At 34.7% G+C, this 14,024-nt stretch overlaps 1 protein-coding gene across 5 annotated transcripts in view; it reads right to left on the bottom strand.

The window, feature by feature from the left end:
* The window catches only part of APC (APC regulator of WNT signaling pathway), a 132,738-nt gene that overhangs the window by 49,244 nt on the left and 69,470 nt on the right, over positions 1–14,024 (bottom strand). For all 5 annotated transcript variants that reach the window (XM_035015466.1, XM_035015485.1, XM_035015476.1 and 2 more), the window contains exons 5-6: positions 12,299–12,407; positions 9,629–9,742 (exon numbers count right to left, since the gene is read on the bottom strand). In XM_035015466.1, coding sequence (XP_034871357.1) covers positions 9,629–9,742; positions 12,299–12,407 — 223 coding nt within the window. The remainder of the gene's footprint in view (positions 1–9,628; positions 9,743–12,298; positions 12,408–14,024) is intronic.

A 14,024-nucleotide genomic window follows, 5' to 3' on the forward strand; every position in this document is an offset into this window, starting at 1 on the left:
TTGCTGCAATTGTAAATGGAATTGTTTTCTTAATTTCTCTTTCTGTTGCTTCATTATTAGTGTACAGAAATGCAACAGATTTCTGTACAGTGATTTTGTGCCCTGGGACCTTACTGAATTCATTTATTAATTCTAGTAGTTTTTTGGTGGAGTCTTTAGGGTTTTCTATATACAGTATCATGTCATCTGCAAATAGTGAAAGTTTTACTTCTTCCTAACCAATCTGGATGCCTTTTATCCCTTTTCCTTGTCTGATTGCTATGGTTAGGACTTCCAGTATTGTTAATAAAAGTGAGATTGGACATCCTTGTCTTGTTCTTGATCTTAGGGGAAAAGCTCTGTTTTTCCCCATTGAGGATGATGTTAGCTCTGGGTTTTTCATATAAGGACTTTATTATGTTGAGGTATGTTCCCTCTAAACCTACTTTGTGGAGGGTTTTTATCATGAATCGATGTTGTACTTTGTCAAATGCTTTTTTTTTTTTGCATCTATTGAAATGAGCATATGGTTTTTATCCTTTCTCTTACTAATGTGATGCATCACACTGATTGATTTGTGACTATTCAACCACCCCTGATCCTGGAAATAAATCCCACTTGATGGTGGTGAATGATTTTTAAAAATGTATTGTTGGACTCAGTTTGCTAATATTATGTTGGGGAATTCTGCATCTATGTTCACCACAGACACTGGCTTGCAGTTCTCTTTTTCTAGTCTCTTTATATGGTTTTGGTATCAGGGTAATGCATGCCTTGTAGAATGAATTTAGAAGTTTTCCTTCCTTTTCTATTTTTGGGAATGGTTTGAGAAGAAGAGTTGTATTAACTCTTCTTTAAATGTTTGGTAGACTTTTGCTGTGAAGCATCTGGTCTGGACTTGTTTGCTGGGAGTCTTTTGATTGCTAATTCAATTTCATTGCTGGTAACCAGTCTGTTCCAATTTTCTATTTCTTCCTGATTCAATTTTGGAAGGCTCTATATTTCTAGGAATTTATCCATTTCTTCTAGGTTGTTCAATTTGTTGGCATGTAATTTTTCATAAATTCTGTTGTAATCCTTTGTATTTCTGTGGTGTCAGTTGTTTTTTCTCCTCTTTCATTTCTGATTTTATTTGAATCCTCTTCCTCTCTTTTTTTTAAAATGAGTCTAGCTAAAGGTTTATCAATTTTGTTAATCTTTTCAAAGAACCAGCTCCTGGTTTCATCAATCTGTTCTACTGCTTTTTTAAGTTTCTGTTTTATTTCTGCTAATTTTTGTTATTTCCTTCCTTCTACTGATTTTGGGTTTTGTTTGTTCTTCTGTTTTAGCTCCTTTAGGTGTAAGGTTAGGTTTTTTATTTGAGATTTTTCATGTATCTTGAGGTAGGCCCGTTTTGCTATAAATTTCCCTTTTAGAATAGCTTTTGCTGCATCCCAAAGATTTTGGACCATTATGTTTTCATTTTTATTTGTCTCCATGTATTTTTTTAATTTTCTCTTTGATTTCTTGGTGGACCCCATTCATTGTTTAGTAGCATGTTATTTAGCCTCCATGTATTTATGGTCTTTCCAGATTTTTTCTTGTGGTTCATTTCTAGTTTCATAGTGTTGTGGTCAGAAAAAATGCATGGATTCACTTTGATCTCTTTGACTTTGTTGAGACTTTTTTGTGGCCATATTAATATGTGATCTATTCTGGAGAATGTTCCATGAACACTTGAAAAGAATGTGTATTTTGCTGATGGAATGTTCTGAATATATCTGTTATATCCTCCCAGTCCAATGTGTCATTCAAAGCCACTGTTTCCTTCTTGATTTTCTGTTTGGATGATCTGCCCATTGATATAAGTGGAGTGTTAAAGTCCCTTACTATTATTGCATTACTATCTATTATTTTCTTTATATTTGTTATTAACTCCTTTAAATACTTGGTGCTCCCATGTTGGGTCCATAAATATTTACAATTGTTAGATTTCCCTGCTGGATTGTCCCCTTAATGATTATATAGTGTCCTTCTCTGTCTTTTGTTACAGTCTTTATTTCAAAGCCTATTTTGTCAAATACAAGTATCTGCTTCCCTTTCACATCCATTTGCATGATAAATGCTTCTCCATCCCTTCACTTTCAATATGTATGTGTCTTTAGGTCTGAAATCAGTCTCTTGTAGGCAGCATATAGATGGGTCTTGTTTTTTAATCCATTCTGTCACCCTATGTCTTATGATTGGAGCATTTAGTCCATTTACATTCAAAGTAATTTTTTTTTTTTTTTTTGCGAGAGCGAATGAGAGACAGAGAGCATGAGAGGGAGGAGGGTCAGAGGGAGAAGCAGACTCCCTGCTGAGCAGGGAGCCCGATGTGGGACTCGATCCCGGGACTCCAGGATCATGACCTGAGCCGAAGGCAATCGCTTAACCAACTGAGCCACCCAGGCGCCCCTCAAAGTAATTATTGATAGGTATGTATTTATTGCCATTTTGGTACTTGTTTTATGGTTGTTTTGTAGTTTTTCTCCATTCCTTTCTTCTCTTGCTCTCTTCCCCCAACTAGTTGGCTTTCTTTAGTAATATACTTGAATTCCCTTCTTTTTATTTTTGCATATTATTGGTTTTTTGGTTATTTGGTTTGTATGCAACATCTCCTATATGTAGAAGCCTATATTAAGATGATGGTCGCTTAAGGTTGAACCCATTCTTTACTCCTCTCTTTTCCACATTTTAGGTATATGGTATCATACTTTATATCCTTTTATTTCATGAGTCCCTTGACTGATTTTTTAAAAAATATTTTATTTGCCAGAGAGAGAGAGATCAAAAGCAGGGGGAGCAGCAGGCAGGGGAGAAGCAGGCTCTCTGCTAAGCAAGAAGCCCTATGGGGACTTGATCCAGGACCCTGGAATCAAGACCTGAGCCGAAGGCAGACACTTAACTGACTGAGCCACCCAGGCGCCCCCCTTTGATGGATTTTTTTTTTTTTTTACTTATTTTTATTACTTTTGTGCTTCCTACATTCCTTACTCTTTCCTTTCCACTTGAAGAGTCCCCTTTAAACTTTTCTTGTAGGGTTGGTTTAGTGGTAATGAATTCCTTTACTTTTGTCTGTCTGGGAAATTATTCCTCCTTCTATTCTGTATGATAGCCTTGCTGGATATTCTTGCTGCAGGTTTTTTTCCTTCAGTACCTTGACTATATCATACTACTCCTTTCTGGCCTGCAAAATCTGCTGAAAAATCCACTGCTAGCCTAATAGGGTTTCCCTTGTATGTAACTGGTTTCTCCTCTCTTGGCGCTTTTAAAATTCCCTCATCACTACTTTTTGCCATCTTAATTACTATGTGTCTTGGTGTGGACCTCCCTGGGCTGATATGCTGGCAGATCTCCGTGCCTGCTGGATGTAGATTTCTGTTTCCTTCCCCAGATTCAGTTAGTTTTCAGCTATTATTTCTTCAAATAAATTTTCTGCCCCCTTTTCTCTCTCTTCTCCTTCTGGGATCTCTATAATGCAAATGTTATTATGCTTGATGGTATCAATGAATTCCTTAAGTCTATTCTCATTATGCATAATTTTTTCTCTCATCTGCTCAGCTTGATTACTTTCCATTACTCTGTCCTCCAAGTCACTGATTCATTTTTCTGCTTCCACTATTTACTTCATCTAGTGTATTTTTATTTCATTTAATGTGTTCTTCATCTCTGACTGGGTCTTTTTTATCCCATTGTTAAGGACCTCACTGATGTCTTCCACTCTTTTCTCAAGTCCAGTGAGTATATTAATGATCATTTCTTTGAATTCTTAGGCATATTGGGGTGCCTGGGTGGCTCAGTCGTTAAGCATCTGCCTTCAGCTCAGGTCATGATCCCAGGGTCCTGGGTTCGAGCCCAACATCAGGCTCCCTCCTTAGTGGGAAGCCTGCTTCTCCCTCTTCCACTCCCCTGCTTGTGTTCCCTCTCTCGCTGTGTCTCTTTCTGTCAAATAAATAAAATCTTTAAAAAAAAAAAAAGAATTAGTAGGCATATTATGCATCCCTGTTTTGCTTGGGTCTCTTGCTGTGATTTTGTCCTGTTGTTTCATTTTGGACATGTTCTTCTATCTCCTCATTTTGTCTAACTCACTGTGTCTGTTTCTCTGTGTTAGGAAAAACAGCGATGTTTCCTGCACCTGAAAGTAATGGCCTTATGAAGAAGAGATCTTGTAGTGCCCTGCTGTGCAGTGTCCCCTGTTCACCGGAACCTGGTGCTTTAGGGGTATCTCCTATGTGTGATGTGTGTGCCCTGCTGTTATGGCTGAGCTGCTTTTTCCTTCAGTCCAGTCATCTGCAATGGCTCTCTTCTGCTTGTTGTGGGCAGTGTCTAGTTCCTGTAGTGGTAGTGGGCCAGTCTGGGGATGCCTCAGACTTGAGCTGAGTCAGACCAGGTGTTTGCTAGAGATGCAGTAGCACCAAACTGCTGTGTCCCTCCCCTATGTTGTCCGAAAAAGCTTTTGTTGGTGGGTGGGACCTCCAGTCAAACCACTTGTCTGCTTCTAGCCCACTGCTGGGGCCTCCCCAGACTGGTATGTGTGATTATCTTTCCCTTTCTCTGGGGTAGGAGTCACTTTGGAGTAGTGCTGGCCACTGTAGGAGCTGCTTGCACACTACCAGGCCTTTGGCACTGCCTTGTATGGGCTCTGGCTAAGAGAGTATTGGAGAGGGCAGGTGTCCCATAGCACAGAGCTGGGGGGCAGTGCCAGCAAGCTTTTTGTGCCCCCAGTCTTCTGTGGGAGGGGCTCTGCAGTGCTGGGACTAAAGCTGCCTGATGGGCTCCTTAGAAGCACAGCCCAGGAGCACGTGGGGCGGGGGGAGGGGGTATGTCCACCAATAAAATCTTAAATTAAAAGATTTAATATTTAAAAGATAAAAGTAGGAAATTGCATTTAATATTCCTCTTGGTTTCTGTATTGCCAATATGTCACTAAATCTTGAAGTCGTTCTATATCTTGATACCCACTGTGGTAGAGGATTTCTAACAACACAACTCCTGTGCTTCTGTTTCTCAAAATGAAAATGGAAAAACCTAGTAGTATTTCTTTCCTTTTTTTATATAATAACCTTGAATATTGGTGAAACTATGCTTAATAACAAGTGCTTAACAGTTCAGGGTAATATAGTTGGTATGACTTCTGAAAAACTGATTTAAAAAATTTTTAATAATAATACAGTTCAATACAGATTCAGGATAACTCTCAACAAACTGGGAATAGAAGGCAAATTCCTTAACTTGAGGAAGGGTGTCTATTAAAAACTGAGTAAACACCACACTTAACAGTGAAACTTTAGGAGTCCCTTTAAAGTCATAGTAAGACAGAGAAGACCAGTATCACTGCTTCTTATTCAAAGATGTATTAGAATTTTTATGCAATATAAGGAGAAAAAAAAAAACAAACCCAAACAACTGAAAAGGGCAAAGAAAATTACCTTTTGCAAATAATGCAAAAAAAAAAAAATGCAACTGCCATATTTGACAGTTTATATGGAAAATGCAAGAAAAATGCAAGAAAATCTTAAACTACTGAGATGATTTAATAAAAGAGCTCAGGAAGGTCACTGGATATTTATTATTTAAATGTAATTTAGTAATTATAGTAAATCCCATTCACAACAGTAACAAAAACTGTATGGTATCTAGGAATAATAAAAAAAAGATGTATAAAATCTTTATAGAGGATATTACAAAACTTTATTGCGGGCCATAAAATTACACCTAAATGAATGGAGACATACAATTAATAACAACACCTAATATATATATTGAGTATTTACTATGTGTCAGATTCTAAGTGCTTTTACATGTATTAACTCATTTAATCCTCACATTTCAGTTTAGCATTATATTTTACCAGTAAGAAAACTGAGGCAGAAAATTTACCCAAAATCAGTGCTGATAAAGTAGCAGGTGTGGCATTAGAACCTAGGAGGTCTGGCTCCAGAGTCTATCCTTTCAACCAAGAACCAATCTTTATATTGTAAAGACAGGAATTCTCTTCAAATTAATTTATAAATTCAATGTGATTCTAATAAAAAAATGTATCAGGCTTTTCTTTGAATTAGAGAAGCTGAAACTAAATTTCAGACAGAAGAGAAATAAGACAGAATATAACCACAATTTTACAAACAAAAATAGAACTCACTCTACCAAGATTTATAAAACTACTGCAAATAAAACAAATGTGGTATCAGTGCAGGCACAGAGAAACTAAAAAAAATTAGTGGAATAGAGTCTAGAAATACCCAGCAAATATAAACTTACCATATGCCAGAGATGGCATTACTAATTAATGGGGAAATAGTGGCGTATCACATAAAGATAATGGGTAATTTAGTTAAAAACATAAATATGCACATATCTGTGTATATGTTATACAGATAATTGATCATATATTAGTAAAAACCAATATACTACTTAAAATTCAAGTTATATATTAAATAATTATATATACATATAAAAATCATATACACTTGTGTTTATCTACGTAAAATTAGATCCCTACCTCCAAAACATACATAATTGCACGCTGGAGATGAACTAAAGACCTAATTGTAAAAATAAAACATTGTAACTATTATAAATAATAAGAGGATAACTTTACGATTCCAGGATAGGAAAAGATGTATAAATAATTCATAGAAAGCAAAACTATGGCAATATACTTAATTTAGCTCTATAACAAAAACTAATTTTTGTTATCACAAAGCTAAAATAGATAATGGATTTTGCAGGGAGGGGTTGTGATGTGTATTATCTATAACACAGTGGTATCAAGAGAATATTAATATATCTCTCAAATATTTAAGAGTAAGACATTTAACATAATAGAAAATGGGAAAAAGATGAACAAATAACAGAATGTCCAAAAGTCTAATAAATACATGAGAAGATATTCAACCTCAGCAGTATTCAAGAAAATATAAATAAAACGACAAGCTAATGTTTCATTGCCCACTGACTGTTAATTATGAAGTCTGACTCACAAGGGCTGGAGACATACAGAAGAAACAGGATTCTCACATACTACTAGTAGAAGTGTAAATTGATAAAATCATTTTGAGTGCAATTTGGCAAACAAGTTCAAAACACTCATACCTTATGGCCAGCAATGATGCTTTTAGGTATATACCCTAGAGCTGAAGTTGGCAAATTAGGGCCTATTAGCCATCTGTTTTGTTAATTAAGTTTTACTGAAACAACCATGCCCATTTGCTTACAGATGATCATCTATGGTTGCTTTCTTGCTACAAAAGCAGAGTTGAGTAGCTGTGACTGAGACCATATGGCCCACAAAGAATAATATATTTATTTTTTTATGACTCTTTAAGAAAAAGATTGCTGACTCTTAACTGAGAGAGATTCTTACACGTTTACAAGATACGAGTAAGTATGTTTATCAGAGTTGTTTTAACAGTGAAAAATTACAAACAACCTAAATGTCCATCAACCAGGAAACATATAAACTCTGTTATCCATATAATTATAAAAAATTATGGTAAAATGGAAGTGTAAGGAACTTTCACCCTACCAATCCCCAGTCCCCCAAAATAATCTCCATTAATAACTTGGTGTACATTTTCCCAGCATGTATACAGGAAAGTAGGGGCTACCATACTAGATGCCCAAATATGTGCTGAACAAATAAAAAATAAATAACCAAACTGTTAACAGGGATAGCTGAAGATGGACAATCTCACATAGGCATGGGCAAGAGTGGATTTTATTTTGAACTTCCCTAAATTGTTTACCAGTCATTTGTATGTGTTTACTAATCATCTGCATTTTTTTCAGTAAGTTGATTACAGCCTCTACCCATTAAAGAGTTGCCTTTTCCTTATTAGTTGTAGGAATTCTTACATTATAGGGATAATGACCTTTCTCCTTTTACGTGTTAAAAATATTTTCCCTTAGTTTATCTGCTGCAGAATGTTTTAAAATTTTATGACAATTTACATTTGTTGTCCTATATCTTCTTTCATTAATTTCAGGCTTATTTTTCACATTTAGGTATTTAATCCATTTGTAATTTTTCTTATACAAGATGTGGGTTAGGGATCTAATTTAATTTCTCCCAAACAGGTTGCTAGTTGTACTTATATATTTACTGATTTACCATTCTTCCCCAAATTCATATATTTTTAAGGTACGTGATAAAGATAAATCCTGAATTCTAATATAGTGAAATTTATGTCTTCTCTTTTAAAAATAGTGTTTTGTCTAGTTTAAGAAATCCTTTGTTCCCCCAATATTAGAAAGATATTCATGTATATTTTCTATTGAAAGGCTTATTTTTATTTACTTTTTAAAATATTTATTTATTTATTTTAGAGGGAGAGAGAATAGGGGAGAGGCAGAGGGACATGGGGAGACAGAGAATCTCAAGCAGACTCCCTGCTGAGTACAGACTGACATGGCTGGATTCCAAGACCCTGAGATCATGGCCTGAGCCGAATCTAAGAGTCAGACGCTTAACCAACTGAGCCACCCAATGCCCCCAAAAGGTTTATTTTTAAAGTTTTACTTTTGGCATTTAAGATGTTAATTTGATTGGAATGGGGGTGAGAGGAAATTAACAAAAACTATATTATATATATACAAATTATAGCATAACTAACTAGCATGGTAGTTGAGCCTCTAGCTCCATTGTGAAACTAACAGGTATGGACTGTAAAAGGTACCGTGGTACTAGTGTTTAAGTGTCTCCTTAGTCTACCACCATACTGTAGCATAAAATGAATATACATTATGTTTAGGTAGCTACCATATAAAAGGTAAAGACTATACTTTGAGGATGGAAAATGTCTTGTATTAGTGATTTTAAAACTACAAATAAACTTTTTAGAACACAAAAATGTATTTATACCATACATATGAATGTATGTACTCCATTTACTATTCCCTTAAATAAAATCTTTCAAATAATGTTTTCTTACCAGTTTGTCCTAAGACTTTTCCTTTTTTTTTTTTTTTTTTTAAAATGCCCATACTTGCTTTGAAATAGACAAGGCAAACAGCAAAGCCTCCTCAGGGCTTAAAAACATCAGCCAGTAATATGTAAATACAAAGTGCTAAATTCAATAATGTATGAAAATGCTTAGCAAATAGCAAAGCTATTTAATATTCTTTCTTGACATCAGCTGAGGGCAGAAATACGGGAATGTTCTCCATCCAACTCATTTCACCTTTCCCACTATTCTCTATGTTCCCTTTCTACTTTCCTTAAATGAGGACTTCCCTTTTTTGCATACAACTTAAGCAGTGAAATATTCTGAATGTCATTACACATACTTAGATTACAAGAAGTAAAAATCTTAAAGGAGAAGTGAAGTTAGCTATCAGCTACCAGATGACCAGCATTTAACCCTTTTTCCCTCTTATAATTCCAGTGCAGAGCAGAATAGTATCAGGGAAATCAAATATGGTGGAGGCAGAATTATGTGAACATTAGTTATGTTGCCCAGCAGCCATGATAAATTATTATTTTGAAATAGTGCCAAAGTGAAGGTAGACTTATAAATATCTTTAATAATAAAATTTAATCAATGTTTAACAGAGCTATAATTCATTACATTCTTAATAGCTCTTCTCTAGCCTGTGCTGTTTTATAGTTTAATAATAAATAATTTACCTGCGCTCTTTTTTCCATATCCTGGCAAGTACCTAGTTGTTCTTCCATTGCAACTCTGATTTGCCTTGCTTCATATTCTAATTGTCTTCTGGTCATATCTGTTTGTAAGGAAAACTAAAACCACAAATTAAATTGAAATGTTAATACCTCATGTTATGTGTTTATCAGTAAAAGCAAAGAAGCATATAAATACCAATAAAGAAAATGAATATCAAATATGTAAGTTATGGAGCATAACAAGATTATTTTTTTACTTCAAGGAGTCCTAAAATTTGATTATAGGTGCTGGGCTCAGTCTGGGTCTCTGATGTAAAATGCTGAGTTGAAACACTTTTATTGTCCCACAGCCACAAGTGGCTTTAAACTGTACTGATTCACTTAAAATATATAATTGGTCCAGTTAGGGTAAGTCTTCTTCAGTTCCCATCTTCTGCACTGAAGAGGTATACTTTAATTATTAAAAACTAGTACATTAATGTGGACAACATAGAAAAGTCAAGAAATAGTCCATCATCCTTAAGTTTGTATCTCAATTTAAGGATTGTTATAAACGTGCAGACTGAACAGAGAAAACCTCTCCATTAACGAAGAAAATGGGATAAGGAAAAGCTTTTATTTAATACAGATAATCATAAATTGCAAAACAACACAAACTTTTTGCCGAAAGTGAAACAAAGCTGAAATAAACAAAAAGACGTACTTTTTCCTGCAGGGGGTGTTAATTCATTCAAAAATCAATTAACCCTCTAATTAAAATTCCAGGCACTGAGATAACTGCTAGGCATACAAAAGGATGAAAAGGACAAGGTAATGAAACTTATAAACACATGCACCAAGAGGTAATAATAGCTAAAAGTCTGATTAAATGATAATGGGCCATGAAGGAAATGAGAAAGTGCAATAGATTTTTTATGTTCTATATACTCAGCTGTGTGAGACATGTGCCTGACTCAGAGTAACATTCTGTCGGCCCAAGGATTCCAAATTGCACCGTCAGTTAAGTCAGGGGAACTCTCATCCTTTTCCCTTGCAATAACGCAGATGACATTCTATAGATAATGTATACCTATAGGCATACCCAAATTATGGGTTGCAAACAGATGAAATAGTCTGTATGCTATTTCTAATTCCCAATGAGACAGCTTTAACCCCACTTACTTATCCTTCACTTTTCAAAACCCCCTGCAAAAAAAAAGTTGAACATGACAAAGTATGTTGTAATAATGTGGTTTAGATCTGATGTTTTAAAAGTAATGTTTAATATCCTGATAATATTTCCATATGGAAGTGCTCTTAACTTGCTTCGCAATACTTATGACACACAAGCAGTTTACACCTGGTTATGTTGCCAAATAGTCTATAATGTCTTATATACACTATTAAATACATACGATTATTTAATAAATATGGGAACAGTTTGACAACTCATCTTTGTTTCAGATATTAACCAACTGCTCTCAAGTTATCACATACATCTGAGCTCTTTCCTAAACCTGACTGCATGCAGACAATAGGACTCTAAATTTTGTACATTCTAATTATCAATGTGAATGGTAAGCAAAACTATGCTTAGGTACTTTTTATTTAAGAGTAAAAATCCCACCAAACCTTCCTGAATTCCTATTCCTTGTTATGTTCCTAATCCAAGAACTCTTCATTAACTGTTCTTTCACTATCTGGGTCTCTTTAACACCCAGGAAGATGTCAAGGACATTGTCAGGAAAAGGGGTCCTTTCTCTTCTTCTCAAAACCTTGTCTGATTGTTCTAGGAGACTATGCACCTAAGTTTCTGGTTCTAGCTCTGCCAGACAATGATCACTCAGGAAATCTGGTTAAGTACATGTTTTGAAAGTGTTCCTTCTTTCTACTTTTGTTTTTCATTTATTATGTCCTCTCAAAAGTGCTGTTAGAAAATCAAAAATCTAGGCTAACAGAGGACAATATATTTTAATTACCCTATTTTTTCTCTTTTTAAAAATTATAAGAAATATTTATGGACAATAGTCAGTTAAAATACAGTCTTGCTTAAAATTATTAATGTATTCCAGAACATTCAGAAATGTTCTTACATGTGTCACCCATGAGTAAAATAGTTGACATGAGAGTTTGGGTGGGGAAGGAAAGGCTGACAAGATTAAATTCTTTTTCACATAGTTATATTTGCAAAACAAACACATTTTAGTACTTGTAAAAAGTCCCAAGATCCTTGCCAAAAGATTTGTCACTTATAAGAACTGGAATAGCACTCAAATTATCTTCAAAGATGCTTTTATTGCAAAAACTATATAGTATGTAATTTGGTTCAAAAGATAGATGGTAATAAACATTTCTACAGAGTATGTTTGGTAATTTAATAGACAGAATAAAAAACCAGTTGCCTAGTTGAATCCTGAGTCCTTAAGAATTCAAACTTAATAGATTTTCTTAATTGGGGGCTTAAAGTAAGTATTTGCTTGAGCATAATGAAGTTTTATCACCTTTACATTATTTACAAACAAAAATTCATTATTACATATTTGAGTTTAAAGTTAAGATAAAGATAAAATATATTACAGTTTACAAATAAGTAAAAATGCAATTATCCTGAAATTTTTAAATGAGTAACACAGATACTTTTAAAAGATCAAAGTTATTACAGCCTAAAGTAGGTCATAATGCTAAGTTACTTACATTTTCGGTTAAAGGGAGACTATCTATTCTTTTAGTGAGATTCTGAAGTTGAGCATAATACCAGTCTTTTTCCTTTTCTTCTTTGTCAAGATCAGCAAGAAGTAATGATCTGTTTATTAAAAAAAGGTAAGTTTACACAATGCTAATAGAGTACATACCAGTAATTCTTATCAGTTGTAATTGTCATGTTCTCTATTTAAACTATAGTATTAATAATGAATATGTGGAACATTTATTTATTTTGGATTTTTGAAGGCAGGACTTAGAATATTATGATCATTAAAATTTAAGTATTAAAAAGTTTTTACTTTTTCACCTAAATAAGATACTCAACATCCTTACTAGACTATTTACATTTCAACCAAAGGCTTTCTTCACTTTATTTGCAGTCTGAGAATATGATGATGGTTTACAGAAAAAAGTACAGATATAACAAAACCCAAAATTAATATAAAAATAAAAAGTATAATAGAGGAGTAAGAAAAAGCAGTAGTTACACAAAAAACAAACCGAGAGTTTAGGAAGCCACTGCACTGGACACAGATGTGGCTTTCAAATTCTCAGCAGCCAAAATAATAAGATATACTTTGTCACTGTGCATTTCTCCAAAGAAGACATCCAGATGGCCAAGTGACACATGAAAAGATGCTCAACATCACTCATCATCAGGGAAATGCAAATCAAAACTACAATACGGTATCACCTCACATCTGACAGAATGGCTAAAGTCAAAAACACAAGAAACAAGTGTTGGTGCAGATGTGGAGAAAAAGGAACCTTTGTGCACTGTTGGTGGGAATGCAAACTCGTGCAGCCACTATGGAAAACAGTATGGAGGTTCCTCAAAAAATTAAAAATATGAAAACACTAATTCAAAAAGATATATGCACCCCTATGTTTATTGCAGCATTATTTGCAATAGCCAAATCATGGAAGCAACTCAAGGTCCATCAATAGATGAATGGATAAAGAAGAATGGATATATATGTATGTATACCCACATATATATATATATATATAAAGGCACACACACACACACACACACATACTATGGAATATTACTCAGCCATAAAAAAGAATGAAATCTTGCCATTTGCAACAACATGGCTGGATCTAGAGAGTATAATGCTAAGTGAAGTAAGTCAGAAAAAGACAAATACCGTACGATTTCACTCACATGGAATTTAAGGAACACAACAAACAAACAAAGAGACAAACCAAAAAAATAGACTGTACAGAATGAACTGATGGTTACCAGAGGGGAGGCCAGTAGGGGGATGGTTGGAATAGATGAAGGGGATTAAGAGTACACCTATCATGATGAGCATTCACTAATGTATAGAATTGGCAAATCACTATATATTGTATACCTGAAACTAACATAACACTATATGTTAACTGTATTAGAATTAAAAAGAAAAAGATTAGTTGCAGAAACTTTTTTTTTAAAGTTTTTTTTTTTTTTTTTTTTTAATAATTTATTTGACAGAGAGAGACACAGCGAGAGAGGGAACACAAGCAGGGGGAGCAGGAGAGGGAGAAGCAGGCTTCTCGCCGAGCAGGAAGCCCGATGCGGGGCTCGATCCCAGGACCCTGGGATCATGACCTGAGCCGAAGGCAGACGCTTAATGACTGAGCCACCCAGGCACCCCTAGTTGCAGAAACTTTAAAAAAAATATTGTCACTGTGTGGTAATGAGAAGTTATTCTGAGAGAGAGAAACTTTT

The sequence above is a fragment of the Mirounga leonina genome, unplaced genomic scaffold (assembly GCF_011800145.1).
Source record: "Mirounga leonina isolate KUSES-001 unplaced genomic scaffold, KU_Mleo_1.0 Mir_104, whole genome shotgun sequence".
NCBI lineage: Eukaryota > Metazoa > Chordata > Mammalia > Carnivora > Phocidae > Mirounga > Mirounga leonina.